General features: G+C 38.7%; 2 protein-coding genes across 3 annotated transcripts in view; one reads left to right on the top strand and one right to left on the bottom strand.

Annotated features, from left to right (window-relative positions):
- Window positions 1–265: 265 nt before the first annotated feature.
- On the bottom strand, window positions 266–22,057 carry mindy2 (MINDY lysine 48 deubiquitinase 2). 2 transcript variants are annotated; one of them, XM_030123296.1, is made up of 9 exons: window positions 21,149–22,057; window positions 20,800–20,857; window positions 17,709–17,773; window positions 10,016–10,174; window positions 9,548–9,650; window positions 7,771–7,913; window positions 7,040–7,213; window positions 5,739–5,936; window positions 266–4,366 (listed from the first exon to the last, which is right to left on the bottom strand). In XM_030123296.1, the coding sequence occupies exons 1-9, from the start codon at window positions 22,055–22,057 to the stop codon at window positions 4,178–4,180; spliced, it is 1,998 nt and encodes a 665-aa protein (XP_029979156.1). In that variant the 3' UTR covers window positions 266–4,177. The 2 variants fall into 2 exon arrangements, with proteins under 2 accessions (XP_029979156.1, XP_029979166.1); XM_030123306.1 differs by having other exon boundaries at window positions 266–4,363.
- Window positions 22,058–24,630: 2,573 nt separating this feature from the next.
- The window catches only part of adam10a (ADAM metallopeptidase domain 10a), a 29,608-nt gene continuing 27,726 nt past the window's right edge, over window positions 24,631–26,512 (top strand). The window contains exon 1 of the mRNA XM_030123284.1: window positions 24,631–24,839. Coding sequence (XP_029979144.1) covers window positions 24,788–24,839 — 52 coding nt within the window. The 5' untranslated portion in view covers window positions 24,631–24,787. The remainder of the gene's footprint in view (window positions 24,840–26,512) is intronic.

Below are 26,512 nucleotides of genomic sequence, written 5' to 3'. Positions count from 1 at the left end.
ATTTCTCTTAAATTCCAAGTGATGCTATGACTACATGTAGATCCAAGGTGTGTACAGTGTAACACCAAAAGTTAATATATACTGTACTTGTTTTACTGTGTCTTTTTTAAATAGGATCTGGTATTAAGATGGAATTTGCATGAAATGTAAAGAAGTTAAATTGCTGTTTAATCCGAGTGATAGAAGTGTATCCTTGTGAGTTTATCAATCTGTCATTGGTTTGTCTGAGGCTCCATTACAATCAATGACAACAGAACAAACTTGATTTATTTAAGTCTTTTATTATCCTCGTTCTTCTAATCAGGTTGAATGTCCCTCGTCTATAAGGCATTTTGTTATATATATATATATATATATATATGTATTTATATATATCACCATATACATTATGTGACTGTAATGTGAAAGGCTACATACATTATTTGGTCATTTATGTAAATAGATGAACATTTAAATCAACACAAATGAGTAACCTCCCATATTCACAAACGCGTTCCTTTTGCTTGTATGTTTTATGTGAAGTAGAAACATAATGGGTCATTCAGAAATGGAAATTATATGCTTGGGATAGCTGATAAAATTTTACTCTGCCAAACATTTCAGTCAACATTAAACATGCACCACAAAGTAAAATCTGGGAATTTCATATTGCATTAAAAACATCTCCCTTCAGATTGTTCAGCACTCAGGATGTGTGTCTCATACAACACAAATGAACATTTTCCTCAGCGACAAAGACAACACTTGAGCCTTATGAAACAGCCTTTTCTACTTTTGTTAAGGGCTCGTCGTCCCATTTGTGAAAAATATTACAGTTAAGTGATGAACTGGAGAAATAACCTGAATTACAGGTGCATCTACACCGTTTTTTGCTGACTTAGTCAAGTACCAGTTTTGTCCATCCTACATTTGTCTTTCTTTGAGAAAAATAATGAATTGCAGCTTCAGTTCAATATCCAAACAAATGAAATCCTTCTGTTGGTGTAACTCATAACTTTCCTTTGTCATCCATTTATTCTGTGCTAGTTAGTGTACCAGCAACATGAAGGTATCAAATTGCTAACTTCTATCGAAATGGTACTATTTTTTTTTCCAAAATAAAAATCTTTATTTTATGCCAAAACAGTTAAACAGCCCTTTCATACTGTTATAAATGAACAATTAGCTGGCCAAAGAGAAACCACTACCGAGTTGGGATCATTCTTTTGGCCATTATTCAATTTTTAAAAGTTACCCAAAGAACAATAGCACTCTTGCACATTTTATGTTCTGTATAAAATGAGGTATGTTTCTTTTCTGTTAGTGCATATCAATGTAACAGTGCAAACCAATTACGACAACTACATGTTTAACAACCACCTTGTCAAAACTACTAACTTTACAGCATTTACCCCACCATCACTTTTACAAGGTAAACAAGAAACCACTTTTGAGACACTGAACACACAATATCCTTCTGATCAATTCACCTTGGGGAAGACAAACACAATACAATGAAAAAAAAAAAAAAGTGGCAATAATGATTTGGAATAGGGAGCAAAAAATAAGTGTATGGCATGTGTCGCTTCTCGCTCTTCACACTTGTACAATCAAATCCTAATCAGTTTCATTTTAAGATTTTTCCTGGAATGTTTAGTCAGGATATTCACATCACAAGCTGAGACATGAACAAAGTGAAATTTGGGACTATGCTCCCCTATGGATAGCCTACATAAAATAAAAAAGGAAAAAAAAAAAAAAATGATGTTACCACAAAGCCTTCCTGCCTTCACCTCGCTTTCATTTCTGATTATTAAGGATCACATATATGATCTGTAATAAATGTGTTTCATCTATTTAGGCTGCATGGAAAAAACACAGATGTGTAATTAACTGTGCCTTAACCCTGTCCAAAGACAATTTAACTTGTTCAGGTAGTAGAAAGTAACACGAGACAAGCAGCTCAACATGTTTTTGACAGTGAGGTTCAACTCATGTAGTGTTGAGTTCTTCAGTGTCAAAATATTCCAAAATGTTTTGTGTATACAGCTGTGTGTACATACATACATACTTCAAACTGAGAAAGTGACTGTAGGCCAACACCAAGCACACCATTAAAAAACACTCAAGCGCATGTCCCATCTGAAAAGGCCTGAGAGGATTTCTGATGCTCATGTCAACATGTATGGATTGTCTCATTCTGTTGATACGCCTGTTTCCTTTTGTCTTATAAAATATGTTGAAATGTTGTAAGGCGTTGTCATACTGTATATACAAAAATATAGCCTTGTTAGGGCCAAACAAACATGGAGATAACACTCCTGCCATCAAATAAAGCCCATAAGAAAGAGTTCCCACACAGTAGGTAGCCCGCTGCCTCCAGGTAATCATCCTCCTGTTCTCCTCACAATGGATTTGTTCTTGCTGAACAAAACTGTTGCACAAAAATCAGAGACTGCTGTACAACTTCACAGCCTCGTACAGCAACTGTCTCCTCAGTCTGACTAACAGAAGGCTTGAGTCAAGGCATCCAACTGGAATGTATAGAAAGGTTTCTCAGGAGGCAGTCCCATGGTACAATAATGGTACAAACTGCTAGCGTTTCCCATTATAAGAACTAAAAATATATACAGCATGTGACTACATGCTCAGTGTTGCAGTGAAATGCAGTTTTCAGAGTGTGCTGTGTATCCTAAGTCTGAGGACAGCTCCATTTGGATTTCTTACATCTTATGTTCCACCTGATTGATGAATATATGATGATGCTTGAAAAGTCAGGAAAAGTCTACATCGCATGTGTTAAACTCAGATGAGCTTGTATTGTATGTTTGGATGCAGGTATGTGGAAAAAAATGTACATGTCGCCAAAATATTAATTGAGCTAGACCAGAGGATTAGTACATGTAAATGACCAAACTGCATGATAAATTATGGTCTAGCTGAAACTGAACCCCTACATCTAAGACCCTACAGGGAAGATCATGATAGTGCCCGCACACACATTACATCTCTGCAAATGAGCCTATGAGAAAGAGAAGAGCCTTTCATACTGTTTGTGTAGGCTACTATCATCCACTCTAACCTGCTATGATTGAATACAAACCTCACACATCAAGATCTAGTCGTGTCTCACACAAACAACTTCAGACTCAAACACGTCTGAGATAACAGACCATAAAAGACTATATAAATATGCTGCATTTGTTATATAACTAATACAGCATGTAACAAGTGGCTACTCTAAAACCTTGTCCTATCAGTGACGCTCAGTGTATGAGACATGTATAACACACGCCATAACATCACATATCACACATGTACTGTATGCACCACACACATGAAAACACACACATTCATATTCACACTGAGCAGAATACAACACTGCCATACTCTGGTAAGGCAAATCTGAACAAGGTAAGCTGTAAGGAACATTGTTATGTAGCTACAGTATCTGGCAGCTATGTGGCATTCATTAACCCTTTAGACGTTCATATGACTCAGGAACATCATGTTTAAGAGGGGACACAAGTAGTGTTCGTTTCCAACAGGCAAGTTAACACAAAAAATCCCTTTCATCTTACAGAAAAAAAAAAAACCTTTCCCAAAAAGCTACCTGTTACACATTGACATAAATAAAATGTGAGTCTTGGCATCAACTAAAAAAAAAAAAACCATAGAAACCAAAAGTGGATCTGACTATATACGTTTTGTAAATATGGATACGTACAAAAAGCTTATAAACTGAAAAAATAACAAAATGAAATGAAATTAGTGACTTTTCTGAAAAAAACAAATCTAGTGAGCAAGATGAAATGTCGCTTCTTCAGATTATGTGTTTTGCTATAAAATATACCACCCCAAATAAAGTTGACCCCCACATCACAAATATAGTGCACTGTGCAACTTGTAACAAAGTTTGGCCGACTCTATGAAAGATAAGGGGTAGTTGTCGTTGTAGTGTCCCTTCCTCTGATGTCCAGGTTCCATGAGGATAGAGGATAGCAGGCACCAGTGGTTTGGGAACAGCAGATCCTCTGTTAGTCTTGTCATGTCTCCCCTCACGTATCTCTTTCCCTTGTTTATCATCAAGCAGGGACTGCGCTTTGTGTCCAATCAATGGAGAAACAAATGCCGTCCCCTTTCTCACAGATAAGCAAATGCACGAAAACAAACGCACACTCACACTGACAGCTGTATGTTACAAAATAACACATTTGTCTTTATCCTTTGACTCTTTCTTCGATTTGCGCTCCCCAGAAGAGGACTGTTTCCCTGGGCTAGGTGTGGCTCCGGCTGTCGCTCCAGTCCCGGCACCAGCTGCTGCCCCACCTGCTCCTGCACCTCCTCTGTCTGCTTCATCTCCCTCTGTGGGCTCCTGCTGACCCTGCTGCACACAGGGCAGAAAACACCGCATTTACAGAAGAGCTGCCACACTGCAGAGGTTTCTTTTACTTCTTCTTCAAAAAGGTCTATCATTCTATTAATATTTCACTTTTCTCACAAATAATTGAAACAAGTGGTTGTAATAAACCAAGAATTACAAAGTAAACATCACCTTTTAAAAACACAGCAGGGCTACACAAAGGCACTGCAAGCCTTTGAACAGAACTAATTTTTTAAATATGTGGCAGAGAGGTCGACCGATATGGGTTTTTTCTAAGCCCAATGCCGATTTTAAAAAAATTTGGTCAGCCGATGGCCAATATCTACTACTGATTTTTGAGGCTGATATTTAAGGTCAATTTTTTAAAGCACATTGACCATAAAATACAATTGAAACACTCACATATTTAAGATTTTTATGCAGCAATATAAATGAAATTATTAATACACGTACACATAGTACTCTTTCAACATTTACTGAACTTCAAGTGCTGCCCACACAGGTGCCTGATCAAATATCTTATAACATTTTACTACTGATCAAATATCGGCATTCGAAAAAAAAAATTAAGACAGATGGCCGATATTGAAAAAAATATATATATCGGCAGGCCAGTGTATCGGTCTACCTCTAATGTGGCCAATATCACATTTCAGTCCACTAACTCCCTTGTGCTAAAGAACTATGTAGAGTGTTATGCAAATCTAAACGGAAGAAAGGGCAGATAACGTTTATAGTTCTCGGTCCAAAATGGTTTGGTCTGAAAGCACCTAAAGTACAGAGGTGAAATCAGGGTTTTATAGTACATTATTTATTTTTGACATTCAGTGTAAGCCAGCGACTATATGAGCAGATGATAATGAGGATATCAATGCACCCCCGTTCTTCTGTGGCCCCACTCTGCAATTTCTTTCTACATGTTTCCAGACACAGACTCAGATACGTCCACTCATGTGTTAGCAAATAGTCACCTGAATGCTTCCGGGGTATAACTGTACATTGCCCCTCCACTAACATCCTCCATACAGCTCTCATCTATGTTTGTCCTTCCAGAGTGACTCCTACTACTGCAGAATTGTGATGAATGCTGATCTAGAGTGATGTAATAGAATTCTGATTTAGGGACTACTGGAAATGTTCAATTCAAGTTCACAATCGGAAAGGTCAGATTCCATGCGATTGGTGTTATTCACAATGTTATGAAAAACAAACCCATCTGAGTCACATATGAGCAAAAATATCAGATATGAGCCACATTTGCCTGCAGTTTGAATGAAGCCAAACACAGAATCTTCCTTTTATATGACATGTGCAACATTTGTTTAAGGTGTTTTCTCTCCTCCCTCTACCAACTGCTCCCCCCGCTAATCCCCACCTGTGCCTGTGCTGCTGCTGCTGCTGCAGCCGCTGCCTGCTCCTGCTCTTGCTCCTGGTAGTACTGGGAGGCTCGTCGGTCCTCTTCTTCCTGGAGTTTTTTTGCCAGCTCTAGGTCACTGATGCCCTCGGGGAGCTGCTCCCACTGAAGGTCTTGGCTTTGCTGTTCCTGCTGCAGCGACAGCGCCATCAGATAATCCTAGTAAATGAATAAGTGAATAAATCAGTAAAACATACATATGAGCTATATAACATACATATAAAAATCCTTACTTAAATACTATGGTGCACCTAAACTTGACTTCATCAGGTATAGTAACCAATTCATATCTGTCTTCTTTTATTTTCATAAAAGTTTATTCATTTTACAACTCTCTAGTGATACGATAATAAAAAAACGCTTTCTTTATGTTTAAGCTGAATTTAGAAAGTTAATATTTTCAGCAAAATCTATGTGATAAAATAATAATATTTGCCAATAAGATGTAGCAAATTAGTATAAACTAGAATAAAACAGAAATACTGAAGTGCAACATTCCTCAAGGGCTGTAGTTTAGGAAAAGTACTACCCACTAGAATCATTATAAGTTTCCGTTTATCCAACTGAATTTATTACGTGTGCTGAAAAGAGTTTTATTTTAAAATACTGTAAGGAAGACTGGACCTGCTTAAGCAAAGAGAATAAAAACTAATAGCTCCCATGTTCTTGTGTAGTCTGTGAGTGTGTGGGAGCAGAGCAGACAGTTATCGTTTGTGTGGATCATACTGTTCCACCAATGAACAGACAGCTTTGACAAAATGAAAATGCCTTTGACCACAATGCATTATCAACGCTGGAAGAAGTGAGGTAGAGTGAAGGTTGGATGAGAACAGAGGGTGGCGCTGCGCAGCCCTGCAAAGTGCTTTTCATGCTGTTGTGTGTGTGTTTGTGTGTCTATTTTTTTTTAAACACTTGTACTGGGAGCGGGAACAAATTTATTATTGAGGAAATTTCCCTGACATTTTTAGAGTTTGAGATTTTCCACAAGCTGAATCTAACAGATATAGACATACAAACTTGGGTGATATTTTTGACATTTCGGAACTCTTGTGATTTTAAGTGAATGTGCTTAATTTTATTTTTTTCCTTTTTTCACCACGTGTGTCGTAATGTCTGTAAAATTAATCATCTCATTGCCTGAGGACAATACAGACCAGTGCAACATGACTAGTCTTCTCTCCTATCCTGACTGAGGGTGCAAATCACGGTTTACAGCAGTTAAATGTTGAATCTGTACAGCCTTGTTGGACCAATACTCAGACCTGGTCTATCTGATCTTGCTGACCACGGTACACGGTCTCTGGATCAGACGGAGGCCGCAACCGGAACTCTGAATCACAGAAGTTGCCATCTCCATCAACATTATGCAGACTCTCCCACACCACTTTCTCCTCTGTAAGGAAACCTTGATCTGTAACCAGGAGGTACAGCTGGCCCTAAGAAACACACACATACAGGCACATTATATACTGTAAGTCACCTAAGTACCCTCTCTACATATTCTTTATATGATTGTTTATCATGTAAAAGTCTGCAGCTGAAGGAACTTGAGCTGCTGTGGCCCTTCTGTCCTCTGAAGGTTATAGGTGTTACACACAGCTTTGCTTACATTGGCAACAACAGGCTAGTATTCAAAATGAAAGTATGCAGGCTTCACTTCCCCCTCTGGTAGATAACAGGAAAGGTTTGTCCCAGCTGTAGTGATGCAGCAGGCCAGCTATGGGCCACAGATGTTGGAAATGGGACACAAATGTGTACATACAGAAGATAATCTATGACTGGGTGATTGTCATGTGGCTAATATTAGCTTTTGTTGCAATTTTTTTAGCAAAACACACTGACTTATTAAAAGAGCTTTCTGATCATCACCCGTGAGTATTAAGACAGATTATAACATGCCCAGACCTACATTCATTGCACAAGTTGCTACAATAAATTCCACTTATGACTCCTCATCTACCTCAGTAATAGTGTCACAGACAGTCCTTTTTACCTTATATTTAATCATGGTGCTGAAGTGGTTATTCCTAAAAAAGACGCAGAGCTCTCCTTCCTGCACGGTGGATGTGAGTTCACATAAACCGTGGTACGTCAGCTGAGTGGCGGTGCTGTTCAGAAACTGCTCAGCTACGATGCCTGAGTGGATAGAAGGGGAAAAGTAATGCATATGGAAAGAAAATATGTAGAGAAGGGTTTTGCAAATGATCAACTTGCACAAACATAGGACACAATATGAGTCTTACTAGAAAATATTGTGGGACTTAAAGCTATACTGTACGATCTGGCATTTTTACGCTTTTCTTTTGTAATCTTAAAATGCTCCTAATAAGCGTGTGTCAAAATAAAATGTAAAAGAAATACATCAACATGTGGATGATGGTGTGTCTGATTGCTGACGGAGGGACCATGACACCTCCGCCTCTACCTTCGCTTCCCACCCCGTACGTCAGGGGAGGAAGGGAGCGTCAGAGGTCAGGCAGGGGGAAGCGGGTTGTTCATGTTCAAATTTTTACTAAGTGCTCTGCGACATGCCAGATCAGTAGGTATAGCTTTAATGGAATATTTGGGTATGTGGTCTGACATATAAAAAGCAATGAATATCTGCCAGTTCAACTAATTATGCTATTAGGTGTGTGCTTACAGTGTATCAACTGAACTGTATCTCATTATCTCTTCTGGAATTTTCTGTTTTTAATCAGCATGTCATTAGATAATCAAGTCCTTAAATCCTCTCACAAAAATAAATCAGCAGTAAAACCATTCTTACTCATTCATGAACATAGATCAATGTTTGAAAAGAATGCTGGAAACCCTGCTGAAAGGCTGTGAAGTAACTATTTAAACTTTCTGGTGTCTTACTATTGGAGTTGGTAACAGTTACTATAGTGAGCCCCAGTTTATTCAGAGAGGCAGATGGTGAGTGACATCTGTAAGACACAACAGCGTTCACTTTTGGTGCAGAGACCCAGAGAATCAACCCCATACTCAAACACAGAGAAAGAGGTTGACCTAAAAGGAGTTACAACTTTTAGAGACTATTAAATACTATTGATACTATTAAATACCTGAGCGCATTAAAACATTCTTTTACGGTCTGGCTATTTACAGCAGCTGTAAAGGTCTACTTCAACAGTGATGGGCATCATCAGCGTCACATCACTTGAATCTTATCTTCAAAGCAATTTCCATCCGAAGCTTGATGACGAATAACCCAAGGAGAAAAGACTGAATGCAAGATTTCAACATCATCTCTGATGATGGACTCGATGTCTTGGCAGAAGCCCAGCTGACAACCACTCCGGAAGCATTGTGTTGAATGAGCAAACATTTAGCAGAGAAGTTATGGACAGCTGGTGAGAAAACTGGGAACTGAGGAAGTAGGTCATTTGTTGAGCAGCCGCATGTATGTCCTGGTTTTATTTAAACTTAGTCTGTGGTTTTATGCAGAGTGTGTTTGCACTTGTCAGTCTGCTAAACATTTGCCGTGTAACAAATGAGCCTCTGAATTAATGTTACACTGTTAAATGCTGTTCCTCTGCAAAGATGCACTTGGGAACAACAAATAATGTGATTGTTGACTTCAGCACCCTTTATAAATTATGAGCTTTATTGCAATGTTGGTGTCGTGCATTTAAACATTTTCCCTCAAGTCTATTAAAAACTTATCTTCTTTGCTCCTCTTCCTCTAATGACATGAAGATGAAAACGATGAGGAAAGGTGAAAGGAAGGAGGGCAGGTCGGTAAATGAAGTAGTGATCAGAGCACTCACCTTCGCCTGCCAGTTCACTGTTGTCAGACTGTTTGCAGGATATTATCTTTTCTACCAGCTGGTTGTAGCTGCAGTTACCCACTGCCTTGACAATGTCATGCATCTGCAAAGAAAGATAAAAATATGATTAAAAAAACGTGGGAAAGAACATTCACTTGCTTTGGCACTGCTTCACAAAAAGCTCCTCAAAAGCATTCTGCAAAATTTCTAATAGAGAAAAGTGCTGCTGACTAATGTGTTATATTGAAATTACTATCACTGTGCAATACAAAAACTATCCTGTTTTAAGTATTTAAATTAACAGTAGTGCATTTTTTTCTCTGGAATGGCACCAAATCATTCAAAAGACTCTGTGTGAATTTGAAATAAAGCAAAGTGAAAAGAGGCAACACTGCAGGAGCACAATAAAACGAGATGGATTTCAGGCGGATAAAGGAAAGGAGCTGTGATGAGGGGAGTTTATCTCACCTGAGGGTCAACCAGCCAGCCATGATAGAGTGGGATGTCTAACAGATCGAACACAATGCATTCTGGGGTGTACTCGAAGACTCGGACACCTGTGAACTTCACATTCACATCCAGACCTGTCTGCAGCTTGTGTAAGACCGCCATGGCATCGCTCATGTTCTGGAGAAACAAAGAGAACCAGGAGGCAGAGTTGTGTTAATAAAAGTTCAAATAAAAATACAGAAAATAGATGAAATCCTGAGGTTTAGACAAACAGATCGTCTTCTGGAAATAAAATGTTTGATGTATATTTTAAACACTGCAGTGAGTCTTTTTTGACAGTTCAGGACCACTGTGTAAGTTAGTATGGTTGGAGCTCTGCAGGAGTGACTTCTCTATCATTGCAAGAAACTGTAAGCAACCATGTTATCCTGTTAACAAAAAACCCTACTCTGACAAACTCAAACCTCTATTCACTTTTGTCAGATATTTCTGCTTCACTTCACTGTAAGTTGAGTGTTTTGTCATAGAGTGAATTTAGGTTTTTCTGTGCTCACTCTCAATGGGCACCCACAAGAAGAAATGGAAGTCTCTGCCAGGAAACTACTTGATATCACATTTCTGTGTAAATTTTCACACTCGTCATCAATTGGATTATGATGAGATGAGGGATATTTCCATTTTTATTAGTGAGGGAAATATCACAAGAGATCGACAAAAGCAGCTGTGTCTTGACAGTGCTATCAGAGGAAAAAACAGACTGTTCTCTCTGTGTGTTTCAATAATAGACAACCTCTCAAACACCTAAAAATGCAAAAAAGGTACTGTATCTCCTCCTGGACTCAAACCCACCAGACAGCCCCCAAAAGTTTCATTTTGTACAATTTTGTCAAATTAATTTAAAGATTTAATTTCAATTAATTCTACAAGTGACATCAACCAGAAAACAAATACATTTTAACATTAGAAGTGTTTATAAGTTTGAGCTGTAAAGATATGATGGGATTGTTAAAATTTATTTTCCTTTTAATTTATTTAGCCTTTTATTATGTTTTTTTTTAAAATTTGAACAGACTTAATGACAAACCATTGTAATGCAATTTAATAAACTGCAGTAGTGCTAAGATACGGATCATTTTACTGGTATGACTTTCTCTGCTTTAATTGGGTTAAATTAATTGGTCATATTGTCATTTTCATTTGGAAATTAAATTAAATTAAATTAAATTGAACAAGTGGTGCCAGGCACAACAAACCCTACCCCTCGCACATATTGTAGTTTATTTTGGCATCAATCCAGCTGATGTCATCATGTCTATGCATGTGTGGATGTCAGCATATTAATCGCTTCTACATATGTGCCAAGTGTGAAGTAAATTGAAACAAAATTGGGTAATTCTGTGACAAATCACCAGAAAGCTCCAGACTCACCATCTTAGATTTGCTTCATAATTTTTTATTTTGATGCCCTTGTAATATTTGTAGATTTACAAATATACAACATGTTATATGCAAAAGAATTTGAATTAATAATGACATAGTATATGATGTAGCCTTGAGAATGACATTCTCGCATGTCATAAAGCTTCTACATTCAACAGCTTGAATAAAATAGTTTTCTTCACAGCACCAACTTCATAATTGGTTCATATATCAATTAGACCTAGTTCTTTTCACTGATATAATTTGTTTTCTGGTAGACCTTGTCAGACATTTGCTATAAGCAGTGAAAATACAGACTCAACACGTTTTTTTTTTTCCATTTTTAGGGGCATGCATATGAGAGAATATAATTTTTGTCACAGATATAACTTTTTTTTCTGGCAGTACTATAACTTGTCTCATATATTAAAAAGAATCAGATATCTGGTTAAATCTGGAGATACAGAGAGCCAAAAGTGCTACCATGGACAAATGTGCATTCCAGGAAGCCATGTCTGGCATGCCATAAATCTGCAAATACAGTATGTCACATACAAAGCTCTCCATATGTATACCTAGCCTTATTATATCCAGGAATTACGTGTGAAAATTTGAACCATTTAGTATGAAAAGTTCAAAAGTTACTAGCCCTCTAACTATTGGATGTTTGATTGTAATACTTAAAATATGGAGCCATGCCCCTTTTTTGTAGGCTTAATATCTCCAAAACTAGTGGAGATATTGGCCTCAAATTTTGCACAGTTGTTATTAGTTACAAGGGCATCAAAATAAAAAATTATGAAGCAAATCTAAGATGGTGAGTCGGGAACTTTCTCTAAAATCTGGTGATTTGGCATGGAATTACCCAATTGATGTTTCTATAGACATTTGAAATTTTGCTCATTCTAAGTAAATGGGTGAAAAAAAAGAAAGATTTTAAAAATTCATAAAAAAAAATTTGAACTTTGACCTACTTTTCCCAAAATGTAATGACATCAGTTCTGGGTCACTGGCAATCTCTAAACCTAATTTGGTAAGAATTCAACCAATAGTTTTGCTGCTAGAGTGTTAACAAACAAACCGAACCAAAAACAATGCCCCTTGCTGCCCCTTCGGGGGGTGGGGTAATTAAACAACTCTTGCAATTTGTTATGTCTTTATGTCCAGATGATGATACGTGTTTCACTACAGATAGTCTCCCATCAGCACATCTACATGGACAATGACCTGTCATGTGCAGGAAAACACAAATATCTCTACGTCAGTTACTGGTCTATAAAATATGAGCTTCATCAAATAAAGCATTGTGGTATGTTTCATATGTGACTGTTGCATTAGAGGACTGACAGAGGATCACAGTATGTCTCCAAAAACCAGATTCACTGACAGGTCAAGATACATTTACTGAGTAACAGCGGACCACCTCACATCGCCATCACAGAATGGTGTAAAATAATACAGTAAAATGATCCTGATAACTCACTTATCTGCTTTATGACTATTTTAAAGCAAAGTGATCAAAGTAAGAATGGCTTCAAACATACATAGTACTTGAGGCTCAGGTGAAGGCTACATCAACCACATTAACAAAACCCTAACACTGATTCCTCCAATAAGTTGTATAATTTAAGAAAATGTTTTATTCATCCCTGCTTTGTAAAAAATAAAAACATCCACTATGTCCCAGTGGCCTTTAACTCCACTTGTTTCAATTGAGTCTTCTGTCATAGACACGTGGCTTAGACTGAAGTGAGAAAAATGCCACTACATGGTGCTTTTCGCTTATCACACAGATTGCAAACATCACAAGTTTGTTTTGCAAAGAAAAAAAATAGAACTGTGAAATATTCAACTGTAACATATCTAGACTATTGAAAGACTAGGCTATATCTGGCATTCCTCCTTACATTATGTCACCCAATGACATTGTAATGCAAGGACTAGAGAAAATACTTTATACATACCTCACGGGATATAAAAGCAATATATGTCACATGACCACACCCACTCACCTGAGAGACTAATGAAACAGAATCATTCTTCCATTCAGCCTCACAGCTACGTTTCCCAGCTGGCTCTAAAGCCCTGGTGCCATTTAACTTTGAGATCAACATAAGCCTGGCAGCTGAGCCCTACAACTCCTGTATGTGTGTCGTAGAAAGGGGTTTCCTTTTAGTGATGATTTCTTTTCAATGAACTACCAGAGTCGGTGAGAATACATGAAAAAAAAAAAGTATTAATATTATTATATTATTAATTATTTTTGCTAATGAGGACACATAATGGTCTCAAAAACACATCTTTGTTGTAAATGTTAATTTTTAATTTAACAAAATGTTGCAATAATACTTACTACTCCTGTAAATCATACTTTACTATGAAAAATTGTCTGGGAAGTGGTTATCAGTACCTATCGGTGGCTAAGTGGCTATCAGTATTACTGTCTAATGAGAAGTTTAATGTCTTCAAATCACTATAACTGGTAACCAAAAGAAGTATTCACAGTGTAATTTTTTTTCAATATACAGTTGAAATACTGTACATTCATGATCAGTAAAATACTCCAGCTTTGAAGCTTGGCATGTACTGCTGAGATGAAAAGCCTTTGGCTGGCACATCTGAGTGTGTGGATTAGGACGCTTACGAGCAGCACTCGTGGCAGGATTAGCAGAGCTGTGTAATGGACCACATCTCTTCACTTAAGGGCAGAGGGCTCCATGAGCAGATGAGCGCTCTATGATCAGATGATTAGCACAGCATCTCTCACATTCATCTGTGTCTGCGTTGGAGGCCTTTCCTCAGTATAACATCAGCACAGTGATCTGCTGTGGCCTGTATTCATATATTTACTCTTCAACACTACGGTGTCCACTGAAACCTGTCTGCCTCTGTTCTCTCTGGCTTTTTTCTACCTAAAATAAACCAAATAGAATCCCGATTAATGGATTAAATGAACTGCTATGGCATTTAAGTGCCATGAAGAGGAATATGGCTCCCACACTGAAATCACATATAGTAGTTTTTACATCAATATTCAGCCAAGGGGGGGCTCACCTGATAGAGTGTGTACTTCATGAGTCAAGACCTTGAAGAGGTGGTCTGGGTTCGATTCCAAGCCCTGGTCCTTTCCTACATATCCTCTCCTGCCTTTCCTGTATATCTTCACTGTATCTACTTAAATCAAGTGTAAAAATGCTAAAAACTATGTTTTAAAAATGGAGCCAAGGAATTACGGCTGAATAAATAATAATGAAATTTTTCCATCTGGAGTTTAGGGAATGAGCATCCATCCCAACTAGCTCACTAATGAATTAATAAAAACAAAAACATTTGTAAAGCAACTGATTTTAGCAACAGCATTAGGTTAAATGTTGAAATTGTGTGTTATAAGTTGAATATGTCTACATGTCATAATTTATTTGTATTTAATAGTACATGTGTGACCTAGGGGTGGGCCACATAGCTCAAGTCTTATGTCACCAGATAATTGATATCACATTACAGAGTATATCATGATACAAAAATTATTCAGTTAATTAAATTAGTAAATGGTTTAAAATAACTGTAATGCACTTCATCAGATCTGATTACCTTTTCTTTGATACTTCCACACATTTATTTAACCTTTTCCTTGCCATGCTCACTCTCCTCAAGGTTTCTATGCCTTCATGCAAATTTCCTGCCTCCATCTGTACCTGTGATTCTGAGTTGTAAACCTCAACATATACCATAATATTAAACGACTAACATTTTCTGTCATCACACATACATTATCATAGCACACAGCCCTAATGTACACCTTAATGGGCAATATATCATCCATCATAGGAAAAAAAAACAGTTCATTATGACAAATACCATTATGGGAGTTGTAATTAATGACAAATTTTCAAGACAGTAATGTCCCATTAAGGGAGTCACACAGTAAGGACACCTGTAGCGGATTGAATGCTGTCACAGCTCAACATATTTGCGAGATACATAATCAGCCTGATTTGCATAATTACTGAAGTAATAGGAAACACATCTCAGTACAATGACGTCCAATACTTTAACACCATACACCGTTACCAACAAATGACCACAAGAGTCAAGTGTCTCCTTTACACCAGGAAAATCAAAACTGAAGTATTAAGCTACACAAAGCTATGCTGTATAAGCGGATTATATTCAGCTATAAAGGTGGATGTAACAGTTTAATCTCTGATCTCATGATTAGATAGATGCTGTTTGAATTAAACCAGTGGCAACACTGCAACCTGCACAACTGATATGGCTCTCCTAATATTTCTATATTTCTTGCATTTCTCCACATGGAGCCACACATGCACCTCACTGGAGTTTTTTATTACATGAATTACGGGTGGGGGCAGAACCTATGGGGAGCAGCCACTGCCGGCTGGAAGTGGTGTACCATTGGTTGTTTCCGGGTGATCGAGTGCAAGTAAACAAGCAGCAGTCAGTGAGCGAAATTGAGTGGAAAGCACGTCTTTGCACTTGTTGTTTATGTGATTGGAAGCTTCATACTCTGCTGTTGTCCTAGGGATGCGACCCAGCAGTGGATGATAATGTGAGCAGTGACTTAGAACTCGCATGTACTTGACAATGTGCTATGACATAAGTTACCTGACAAAACCACTAGTACTATGCGCGATCTTCTGAAATAGCTGCAATGAAAATTCACGACAGGTACCCTTTAATCATTCTACATCAATTTATGTCACCTTATATATTATTACATAGATGTATGTCCCAAAGGCCAGACAGCAACATCAGATGTTCATAATTAGAAAGAGAAAGGTTTAAGGCTATACAAAAGACTGGAGATAAGTGGTTTTTGAATCTACTCTTCTTAAGACAAAAGAAACATTAGTGGAATATTTGTGAACAACACTGCCAGTGTGAAAATAAAAGCGGCTTCTTAAAAATGAGAAACCATTTCCTCCAATAGTGGGGCAGTCATCACAGATGAACTGCCTTGTGTTAAGTGCTGCTGAGCTAAGGTCCACCGAGACAAACTACATTCTCACTTCCACAGCTCTTCTGAGTAAATATTTAACAATAGCTAAAGAGCAGCCGTGCAACTGCTATTTTAATCCTCATTCACTCCTGTGACAGATGATGTTTTTAAGCTGAATTTATAAATAGAACTACTTCTGTTGTGAATTCCTACAGTTCCACTCAAACACAGGCCAGCTTCAGTTGTATTTTACAACAATACAACAACACAATCACCTTTCTTCAGGGAAGGATAAAGGGAAGGATACCTTTTGGTTAACATGCACATCCAAAAATGTTTTTGATCCAAGCTTCCAGCATCCTACAGCCCTACCCACTGTAGTCTCTACATTCTGCATCAACCGCAGCACCAACTGAGAAGGACACCCACATGCAAAAGAGCTCCCAGGCCGGTTTCTAGGATTAGACTGCCATAATAACTATGCAACACAAACCACTCCCTTACTTTAACTGTATATGCTGAGGACACCACTGATTTATTTAACAGGGTGTATTTCAGCTCAACTTAAATTTAGAGAGATGGTTGCAGGAAGCTTCAATGAGGAGACTGCACATTATTTTTTCTCTGCTCTAAATGAGGGACAAGTGTGGCTTCAAATCATTCACAGATGTGTTGGTGCTCTGCCACGCAAGAGGAGGAGAGGCAGGGCCCCTCCCACATCGTAGTCAGGCAGCAGAGATGGGAGGAAGCAGGGGAGCTGGAGTTGGAGCTCCATCTCCAAGTGCCTCTCATGGTGTGCCACACACACAGCCTCAGTAATAGCCTGGAGCTGAACCCAGCCATGCGTCTCTAAGCATTCACAGCCATGTGAAACAACATAATCTGACACTCCTGACCCCTGTTGTTCCCTGGGCTTTGCAAGACTCATCTTATGTAACCTATAGTGCACTGGAAAAAAGCTAAACTGCAGTTTTCTGTGGTTTGCAATAAATGTAACACTTATTTTCATATTACGGGACATCAGCTGACCTTCTCTGCTACCTCAATGCAAATTCTACATGAATCTACTTTAATACATGTGTGCACATCAGATCAGTGAGCGCCTTTCATTATGTACTGTGTTGAAAGTATATTAACAATTGATGTAACCACAAATGAGATGCCTTACATCTCATTTGTTCAGGTTTAGAAACAGAGAAAGGAAGGGAGAGTTCATGCCCACAGCCCTGTGCTCTTTAAGTGCCATGAACAGTCAGCAGCTTACTAATGCACATACAACGCAAAAACACACAGCTGTTTAATAATATTGTGCAGTGATGAGTAAGGCCTTACCTGCTCATAGTTTAACCGCTGAGCCTCTGATATTTCTTTTGGTTTGGTTTCCAGAATGTAGTCTCCTGCAGAAGGGCAAGAAGAAAAACATCTTGACTCATGCCATATTAACAGAGTGAAAAAATGCAACACCACATGACTATAATTTTGGATTTCACACTCAAGTGCTTGTATTTTGAGATGTTTCAAAGATATGCTAGACAACTGGAGATGGCCAAACACAGTATCTGTTTGTCAATTCCCTGTCCAGTGTGTTGTCACCTGAGACAACACACCTCCAGCCTATTTACTGTCAGCACTACAAACATACCACATTTTTATTGTAAATCCCACAAAACTCAGTTCAGTTTTTCATACACCAAATCTATACTTTACATCAGCAGTCAATAGGTTATCATTTCACAAAGCCTTCCACATTCAAAGCAGCAAGTCCTTTTTACTTGTTCCGCTTCTTCTTAAAACTATATACCTGATCCAAGTCTGTGGTCACATATAGTTAATATCTAGAACATTTATGTACTTGGCAATATAGATTTTTGTTGTGGCTGCTGCCGCATAACATTCTACTGCTGTCTACTCCTGACTTTTGATACTCCTAAGGACTTTTCTAAATGCATAACAAACAAGAAAAGCACTCTGAGAGCGCAGACCTCCTATTAGTTACTGAAGGTTAACCTAAATATATCAGATAATTTCTTCATTATCATCATGTAAGAGTCAAATGCCCTCTGAATTTACCAATTTTTGTAAAGAAATTTGTTTTTACTGTCTTTAGAAGACCCAAAAATTTTAAAAGGTTCATGTACAAAGTAAATAAAACTCAACTCAAGACTCCAGATAGACACAAAACGTATTTGTAGCTGTGCTCTACAAAGGTACACACTACAAACTTCATTTTCATGGGGTGTTTGAACTGTACAGCTTCATCATCTCTGACAACACTTTTATGAGTTGACTTTCGCGCTGTCAACCAGATAAGAATGTTGGCACTAGTAAAGATTTTTTCCAGCTAAGGGCCAGCCAGCTGAGTGGTTTTACTATAGTATGTCCACATCACAACAGGGGGAAACCCCACACTGCTCTGTACTCTGGTGGACTGTGGACAAACTCATCTCTAGCCCTGCCTTAACATCGATGTCTATCTGTTTCTGTGTGTCTGGATCACAGGCTTTCTCCACTGAGTACTACTGAGCCACAGAGTGAAGATCATTACCAGTTTTAGAACCACATCCAGACTTCAACATCTTTTGGTTCTTTGATAATGTCTTAAGGCATCCCCAACTCCTCCATCCCATGTTCTTTGGATTAAATCCATCCTGAATTGCATACATCTAGAGAATATACGATATACACTTCAGGGCTCCAAGGCCAAATTTTACACAATGTGGACTCCTTTTCTCTCATATGCTAGAGATCTAAATTTCCCTGCTATTCCTGATTGAATAGTTTCATCATTTGTACTCACGTATGTGGCTCTTCCCCCGCTGGAGTGGAATGAGCTAAATCTAGTTTACTCTTGAACATATACGAGCCTAAGATTAGGCTATGTGCGTAATGAGGCACCTTAAACACTGAGATGGACCATGTTATTCACACCGATTGACCTACATAGGACCATATTATTGTACCCTTTAATGTTGAGGTACTGTTTGTTGCCTGTTTTCTTCTTTGTTGAAGTTGTTTCGTTTTGCTTTTACATACTGCCGTCACGTAGGACTTTATATCTTTTCATATACAAAGGCGTGTTGTATATATGTAACCTGTAACTGAAAAAAACTCAGTAAAATAAGTTGGGGGGAAAAAAAGATAACGCATTAAGACAACCCGTGCTGAGTTTAGAAGTTACCACACAACCCCTCGACATTACACAACATACACTTTATGTGCTGCAACTGCACACAAACACACAGGAACCTCTTACTCCCAAATCACATATAGATTAATCATGGTGATAATTTTTTCTTAACTGGTTTAACTGAAATTCACAGAAAGGAGAACAGTTTCTAAACCACAGGAGCCAACAGATACAATCAAGCAACTGGGATGGCTATCAAAAGTTTCCATTTACTGCTGTGATCTGAATCAGTTCTAGCAGTATCTGTATCCATGCTAAGAGAAGACCCTGATGAGGACTTGCTGTACCCCTGGTGAGGACCCCTCCTGTAATAAGACACTATATCTTCTCTGTGGCAGTAGACAGCCACAGAGAAGATATGACTCCTGCTTCCTTTCCAGCAGCATAAGACTGGCTAATAGGGGATTTCCCACTCTCTTCCTCTGATGGAATATATTTTTACATCTGACCATAAGTATGCAACCACTCATTTAGGAACGTGAAACACGAGAATTTGTGCAAACTCAGTAACTCAGTGATAGTATATTTGTCCGGCCAGTGTGTTTACAAATGTGACTTCATGGGTAACATTCATTCAAGATAATGTGACTGTCAAAGCAGCTGTTAGGTACTTTGTAAATATACTCTGGAAGTCACAAAACAAATTAACATAGTAAAATCAGGTCAGAAAACCAAGTAGAGATAACCTTGTTTAATATCATTGTTGTAGCTTGGATTAATACAGTACTGAATGTGGTTTAGCGTAACACGTTTAACAAGACATTCAGACATGGTAGATCCGCAGCCACTACACTGAGTAATTCCATTATGTTGTAATATATTAATAGAAACACACATATATGTTATAAATCATTTCCTTTACACTTAAAACATTTTAACTAGATTTGGATTTGTGTTTCTATCATCAATTGTTTGAAGTTACTTGAGGTAGAGCAGATGTGATTTCAGTGTCAGTGAGTGTAAATATAAGATAAGTATCTTCAGTATCTTCTGGATTACTTAGAAAATTATTGTGTTGATAGATACTGCCATGCAAAACCATGGTCATTTTTTATTTTTACATTAATGTTTCAGAGAAATAACTGCCTTCATTTCAGAGGAGTGTCTCCCAACAGTGAAGAATTCATTTAAAAAATCTGGATCCAGTGAGAAATAAGCTGTAGATTTGGAGTCAGACAAACAGAGCTAATCTGGGGGGGGGGGGGGGGGGGGGGGGTGATAAGTACAGTTACTCACCTAGGTACTCCATTAGCTGCTCAGCAGTTATAATTTCCATCATTGGTGGCATCTTAACCTGCAACAGAGAATGTTGTTGATCAAACAAATGTTGTACCTGCCTCATACTGTCATTTCCTAGTAAATGAATGCTAAAACACAAAAATGGAATATAATTAAACAAAATTAGAGTCTAACAGTTTAGTCTATTATTTATCAACAGCTGCAGCGGAGATGTTCTATTTAATCAAGTTGGCTATGGTAACAGCTGACTGAGCTCCCATCTGAACCTAAGCTTTTCTTGATTTACAAACTTGCAGTGAAACAGAATCATGTTTCTATTGATCCCTGCTCATCTCAGTGTCTTTACCTTCCATGCAAGCAGAAGGACATTCATAATGGCCAGTAATGGACAAGGGCCGTTCTCATTCTGGGTGATGATTGGGGTGTTCTCCTCCCTCCACTTGATCCATTTTATGTGGTATATGGACTGACCAGCGGCCCGGTCCTTGGTGCAAGTCTTTGTCCCATCGACCCCGTATTCGCTCTGCAAGGCCAGGGCCAGTCCCCTGTCCTCCAGTCCCTCACTGTTCAGGTCGGAGCTGGGGCAGGAGTTCAGGTTGGAGAAGGACTCTAGGGAGTCTATGCTCCTGGACTCTCCACCGAGGCTGGGATCAGGGTCACTCCCACTTGGCAGTGCCTCCGATAAGGTGGGATCACCGGACACCACTGGCTTGACGTGTGCTGTGATTGCGTTGTCCGGACACAGATGAGTCGGTTTGGCAAGTTTTGTCGGTCCACTGTCTCCACATGCTAGATCCTCAGTCTTGGTATCTGTGCTTTCCTTAGCTGGAGGTAAGAATGGCCCGTCGGTTTTGTTGTTTACTAACTTTGAGGCACCACCCTCGCTATCTTCTGCAGCCAGCACCGAGTCATGCCCCATCCCGTTACTGATCTGATCCTCGGACCCTGACCACAGTCCGCTCGGCTCAGTGTCCTTCTTTTTATCCTCTTCCACCGGGATGACCTCGATCACTTGTGGCACATCGGATTTCCCAGCAGTAGAAGTTACATTGACGATGCTGGGAGCTGTTACATTTGTGGTGCTGTCATTACAACTAACGTTAACCAAACTACTGAGAGGAGCCTCACTATTCTTACATTTCTCGGCTGTTCCTTTCACTCCGCCAACAGCTGTAACATCACCCATTTCTCCCGCGATCGTAGCACACAAAGAGCTTCCGTCAGTATGTCGATGCAGGCTTGCATTTTTCTCCATTTCGCTTTAAAGACGGTCGACAGATTTTAGCTAAATTGCAGCAGCAGCTTCGGTCCCAAAGACGCCATGACAACTCTGCGAGTGACGTCATCAGAGTGAATTGCTTTCAGCGAGAGCAAGGGGGCGGTAGAAAACCGACGGCCAGCCGGTGAGGCGTTTGGGGCGGCTCGAAATTTAGAACTATTATACCTCACCGCTCAGATTAAATACTTTGCACAAATTCGCGCAGAATTTCGACTGGTGCCTTCATTGTTTTAGTAAATATCAAACAATGCTCATATCCAACCGCCTCTACACCTCGTCCACCAATATAACAATAATGATGTTGAGAATTCTGTTAGGAACCCAAAATGTTATATAAATAAGGTTGTTCATTCTGACTAAACAATCCGTGTGCAGTAACCTTTTGAAGCCGCTGTGTGGCAGCAACTAGTCAAGTTAGCATGAGAAGAGTACACTTCAGGTACGTATCTGTCATAAGCCCTAGTGCAGGGGCCACCAACCCTGGTCCTCGAGATGTACTATCCTACATGTTTTAGATGTTTCCTTCTTCCACCACACCTGACGGTCGTTATCAGGCATCTGTAGATCTTGATGATTGGCTTATCATTTGAATCAGGTATGCTGGAAGAGGAATACATTTAAAACATGCAAGATAGTAAATCTCAAGGACCAGGGTCAGTGACCCCCGCCCTAGTGTGATATGGGTCCACTGAAGTCAGACACAACAACAATACAAGTTATCAAGATGAATCTTGAGGTGTCAACCATTTCTTTCTGGTGACGTTATTACAGTGTAGTACTGATCAGGTGCCTTTCCAGGGCATGGGACAGCAAACTTTAAAGAGAATAGATTACAGCATAAATTAATTTGAACATTATATTACAATAATTCAAAAAGAAGTGCAATTTACTGCAAAACTCCAAATAGTCTGCACTTTTGGCACCAGTGGTCTTCTGGCCTCATCATACTAATACTGTGCACAGCATTGTGAAGATTTGTTCAAGCCCTGTCATGGTGAGACTTGGAGGTCTGATATCATTATATGGCTACCAAGTGAATTCGCAAAATTATACTCTATATGCTTACATATTTTAACTGTAATTACTGACATCAGCATAGGCTTTTATCCATAGTGATATATGGATTTTCAGATTTCCTTACGTTATATGTGTAAACAGAAAAATTCTAACCAAATTAAATTAATTTTAAAAAGACAACATTTTCCGATCTACCATATAGTAGATGGGAGCTTGGGTTTTAGACATAGGGTGATGTAGTATAAAAATCTAAAGTTTTATGTTGCGTTATGTTGTATTCAACAAAACTGTATTTCATTACATAGATTGGAGTTTCAAAGAACATCAACATTTTTGAGATGTATTCAAGCTAAAATAATTCTGAATTGACAACATTTTTTCAATATTTATTTATTTAGGATCCCCCTTAGCTGTACCATAGCTACAGCTATTCTTCCTGGAGTCCTTAAATATGAGCAACTGTGCTGCTCTAAACAATCATGGTTTCTGATAGCCTACTCACGGAGCAGTTTCTCTGCATGTATTCAGTGTGTAGTTGACTTACAGAACATGAAACTGATGCACAGAGTACATTGCTGTTGCTAATTTTCAACTCTTGTCCTTGTTAGGTTTTTACATAATAGTATAATAAAAATTACAGTTCTGTTTTTACAAAACTATAGTATACCACAAGTATAGAAGTACAATAAATTAAGTTTTTATACACATTTCACATAATCTATGTTGCCATGTCTTTAAATATTTATTTTTTTGTTAGAATATTTCCTCTCTTACATCACCACAAACACTGGGACAAGAACGCAGTGAGCTCCTTAGGATGTTTCCTCACACTAACTGTCACTCTTAGGGTTCAGATTCTGCAGCTGAAGACCCATCTTCTGCCATGCTGACTCTTCAACTTGCTCTTCAGCTCCTCTCACACCTCCACGTCTATCTGTGTGGAATAAACCACTTCACGTCTATTATGACATGGACTCTGTGAAAATTCACAGAAATGATTGTCCACGAGACACCCTTGTGAGAACTGTAATTGTTTGTAACTGTAAGATAAACTTTAAAAATAATAATAAATCTTCTAAATTAAACAAAAACTAGAAAATGTCGTTTGTCCTAACATGTAATTGTATTGGAAATCCTTGTTTTGGATGTAAATATTATTAGGTTTTCCATTTTTGGTGTTTTTCTGTTTTGTATATGAAGCACAATTTTGCAGCCCATACAACCTCAGTAGTGGGCGTATAAAAAAACTTTCAAAACATTTGGCTAAACCCGGAAGTCATGGTTTGCGGAAGTAAACAATTTACCCTATGAACAAAGAAGGAATACTGGACCGTAGTGTGTTAGTTAAACACGGCAGCCGACACGGTGACACCACACCGTTTTCTAAAGTCATATAGTGGTGAATAGGGGCTGGAGGTGGACTGTAGACAGTTTTAGAGCCCGTAGTAGTATGGATGGGTGTGTCTGAGCTGTTTTGGCACGATTCGCCGGAAGGGAGGAGGGCCTGTCTGTGGGTCTATCTGTCTGTCTGACGTCAGGCTGGAGACAGGCAGAGCCGGTGTTTGTGATGGGAGCTAGCTAACTAGGAAGGGCGACTATACCTTTAAGTGAAACAAAACCAAACGAGAGGCAATCAGCGGTATCGCTGGATCGCGTAGGTAGTTAAGTTGGCTTACAGGGAGTTCCGATATGATATTTGTTAAACTCCTTCTCATGTTCTGCTGCCTACACGATATTACAGGTAGGTTTGCCGCTGATCCACTGGTTGAGGAAAGTGTTCAGTGATCGTCTGTGGCGCTAGCGCTAATCGGATCAAGCAGTTGTACTCAGGCGACCAAACTTGCTAGCTAGGTGGCTAATGTTAATGTTAACTGTAGTGTAAGTGGCTGCTAACCTGTCAGTACTTGTTAACCGTTTGTACTCGGGCTGAAGTTACCCAGCCGTTACCCAGTGTTAGCTGGGTATCAAGTTATTTACCTTTAGTTGATACTGTTTAATACCAACACTAACATCAGTCTGCAGTAGAAAGCTGACGTTCCCTGACACATATCTGGATGGAGCAAATGTAACTGGAAATCAGACAGGACAGACATGTTCACTGACTAAACAACATGACTTAAGAACCAATGTTAACCTTAGTTTTACTTGAATATCCTGGCATGTAGAGTAAGCTAGGACAGCTAGCCTTCTCTAAAGTTACTGTAAATAACGTTATATGATATGACGCGGTGCTGCAACGTTTGACAGCTATCAACTCTGGGCAGAGTCACAGTTGTAAACTGGATTTATACACGGGTTTGTCTCCTCACTGATGTTTGCATTCAGATTGTTCTTAGACAGCCTAAGTTAAGTTATGGGATGTCAGAAGTCGGCGTTAAATGTTGTCTTTGACTTCGGTGTATCATACATGGTCTAAAAAGACAACGTCAGGTGTTGTGGGATAGAACACTACAGAGGGAAAGTATTTTTAAGGCTAATTTTAAGACATTTTCCATAGTACTAGTTCGCCTCCATGCTCTCAAAATAATCAGAATTACAGTGAATCATATCAGTAATTATAACTTGTCACAAGTTTCTCTGAGGCAGCGCCAATGAGGCTTTCTTTGCATTTTCTTTTACCAAACGTATGTCCATTCACTGACCAGGCAATGCCAGGGTCATATTTGTGCTTCAGACACACTGAGGGCCAGTGTCTACTACACTGTTCTAACACAAAAAGTAAAAGAATGGTTTATATTGGCTACATCCAAGTTATAGGAAAGGTGACATGAAAAAAAAAAACGTTCTGATCTGACCCTAAGTCATATAAACATCTGTTATTTTGCTTGGTTCCACTTAACAATTTCCTAGCTTTTAATTTATTGTTGATAAGACAAACAGATTTTGTCAGTGTAGTTAAATGTATAAGATACAAGCATCAAGTAGGTTTGTTTACATGACACAGAAAGACCATTTGTCCTCTCATACCTAAGTTTCTGGGGAAGTCTGTGTCTCAGATAAACGCTTTTTTTTAAGCTGCGGTATAACACAGAAGTGCTTGAATAAATAGAGCACAAGATCAAACTAGACATGACATTGTAGATGATAAAAATAAACATGACATACCGTACAAAGTAACATAACAGATATATTTGAAACAGAACATTTTTAGAACACAGCACTGCACAGAATAGACAGTACCAATGACTGAATATTCAGCCAAACCAACAAACCACTCATTGATTTGTCACTGTGCATGTACAACAGCCTTGTATAACAAATAAAAGGTTATAATATCAGCCAGTTAAGGCCAAGAGGTATGTACCATATATGTACAAGAGCAGAAGACTCCACGTCTTTGAAGAATAGATACTATCAATTCTGTTAGGTACTTAGTGAATACAGTGAGAATTGCAGTCACATTTTACTTCTAGG

This window comes from Sphaeramia orbicularis, chromosome 3 (genome assembly GCF_902148855.1).
Source record: "Sphaeramia orbicularis chromosome 3, fSphaOr1.1, whole genome shotgun sequence".
NCBI lineage: Eukaryota > Metazoa > Chordata > Actinopteri > Kurtiformes > Apogonidae > Sphaeramia > Sphaeramia orbicularis.
Note: the sequence above shows the minus strand (reverse complement) of the source record. Positions and strands in the feature narration are given on the sequence as shown.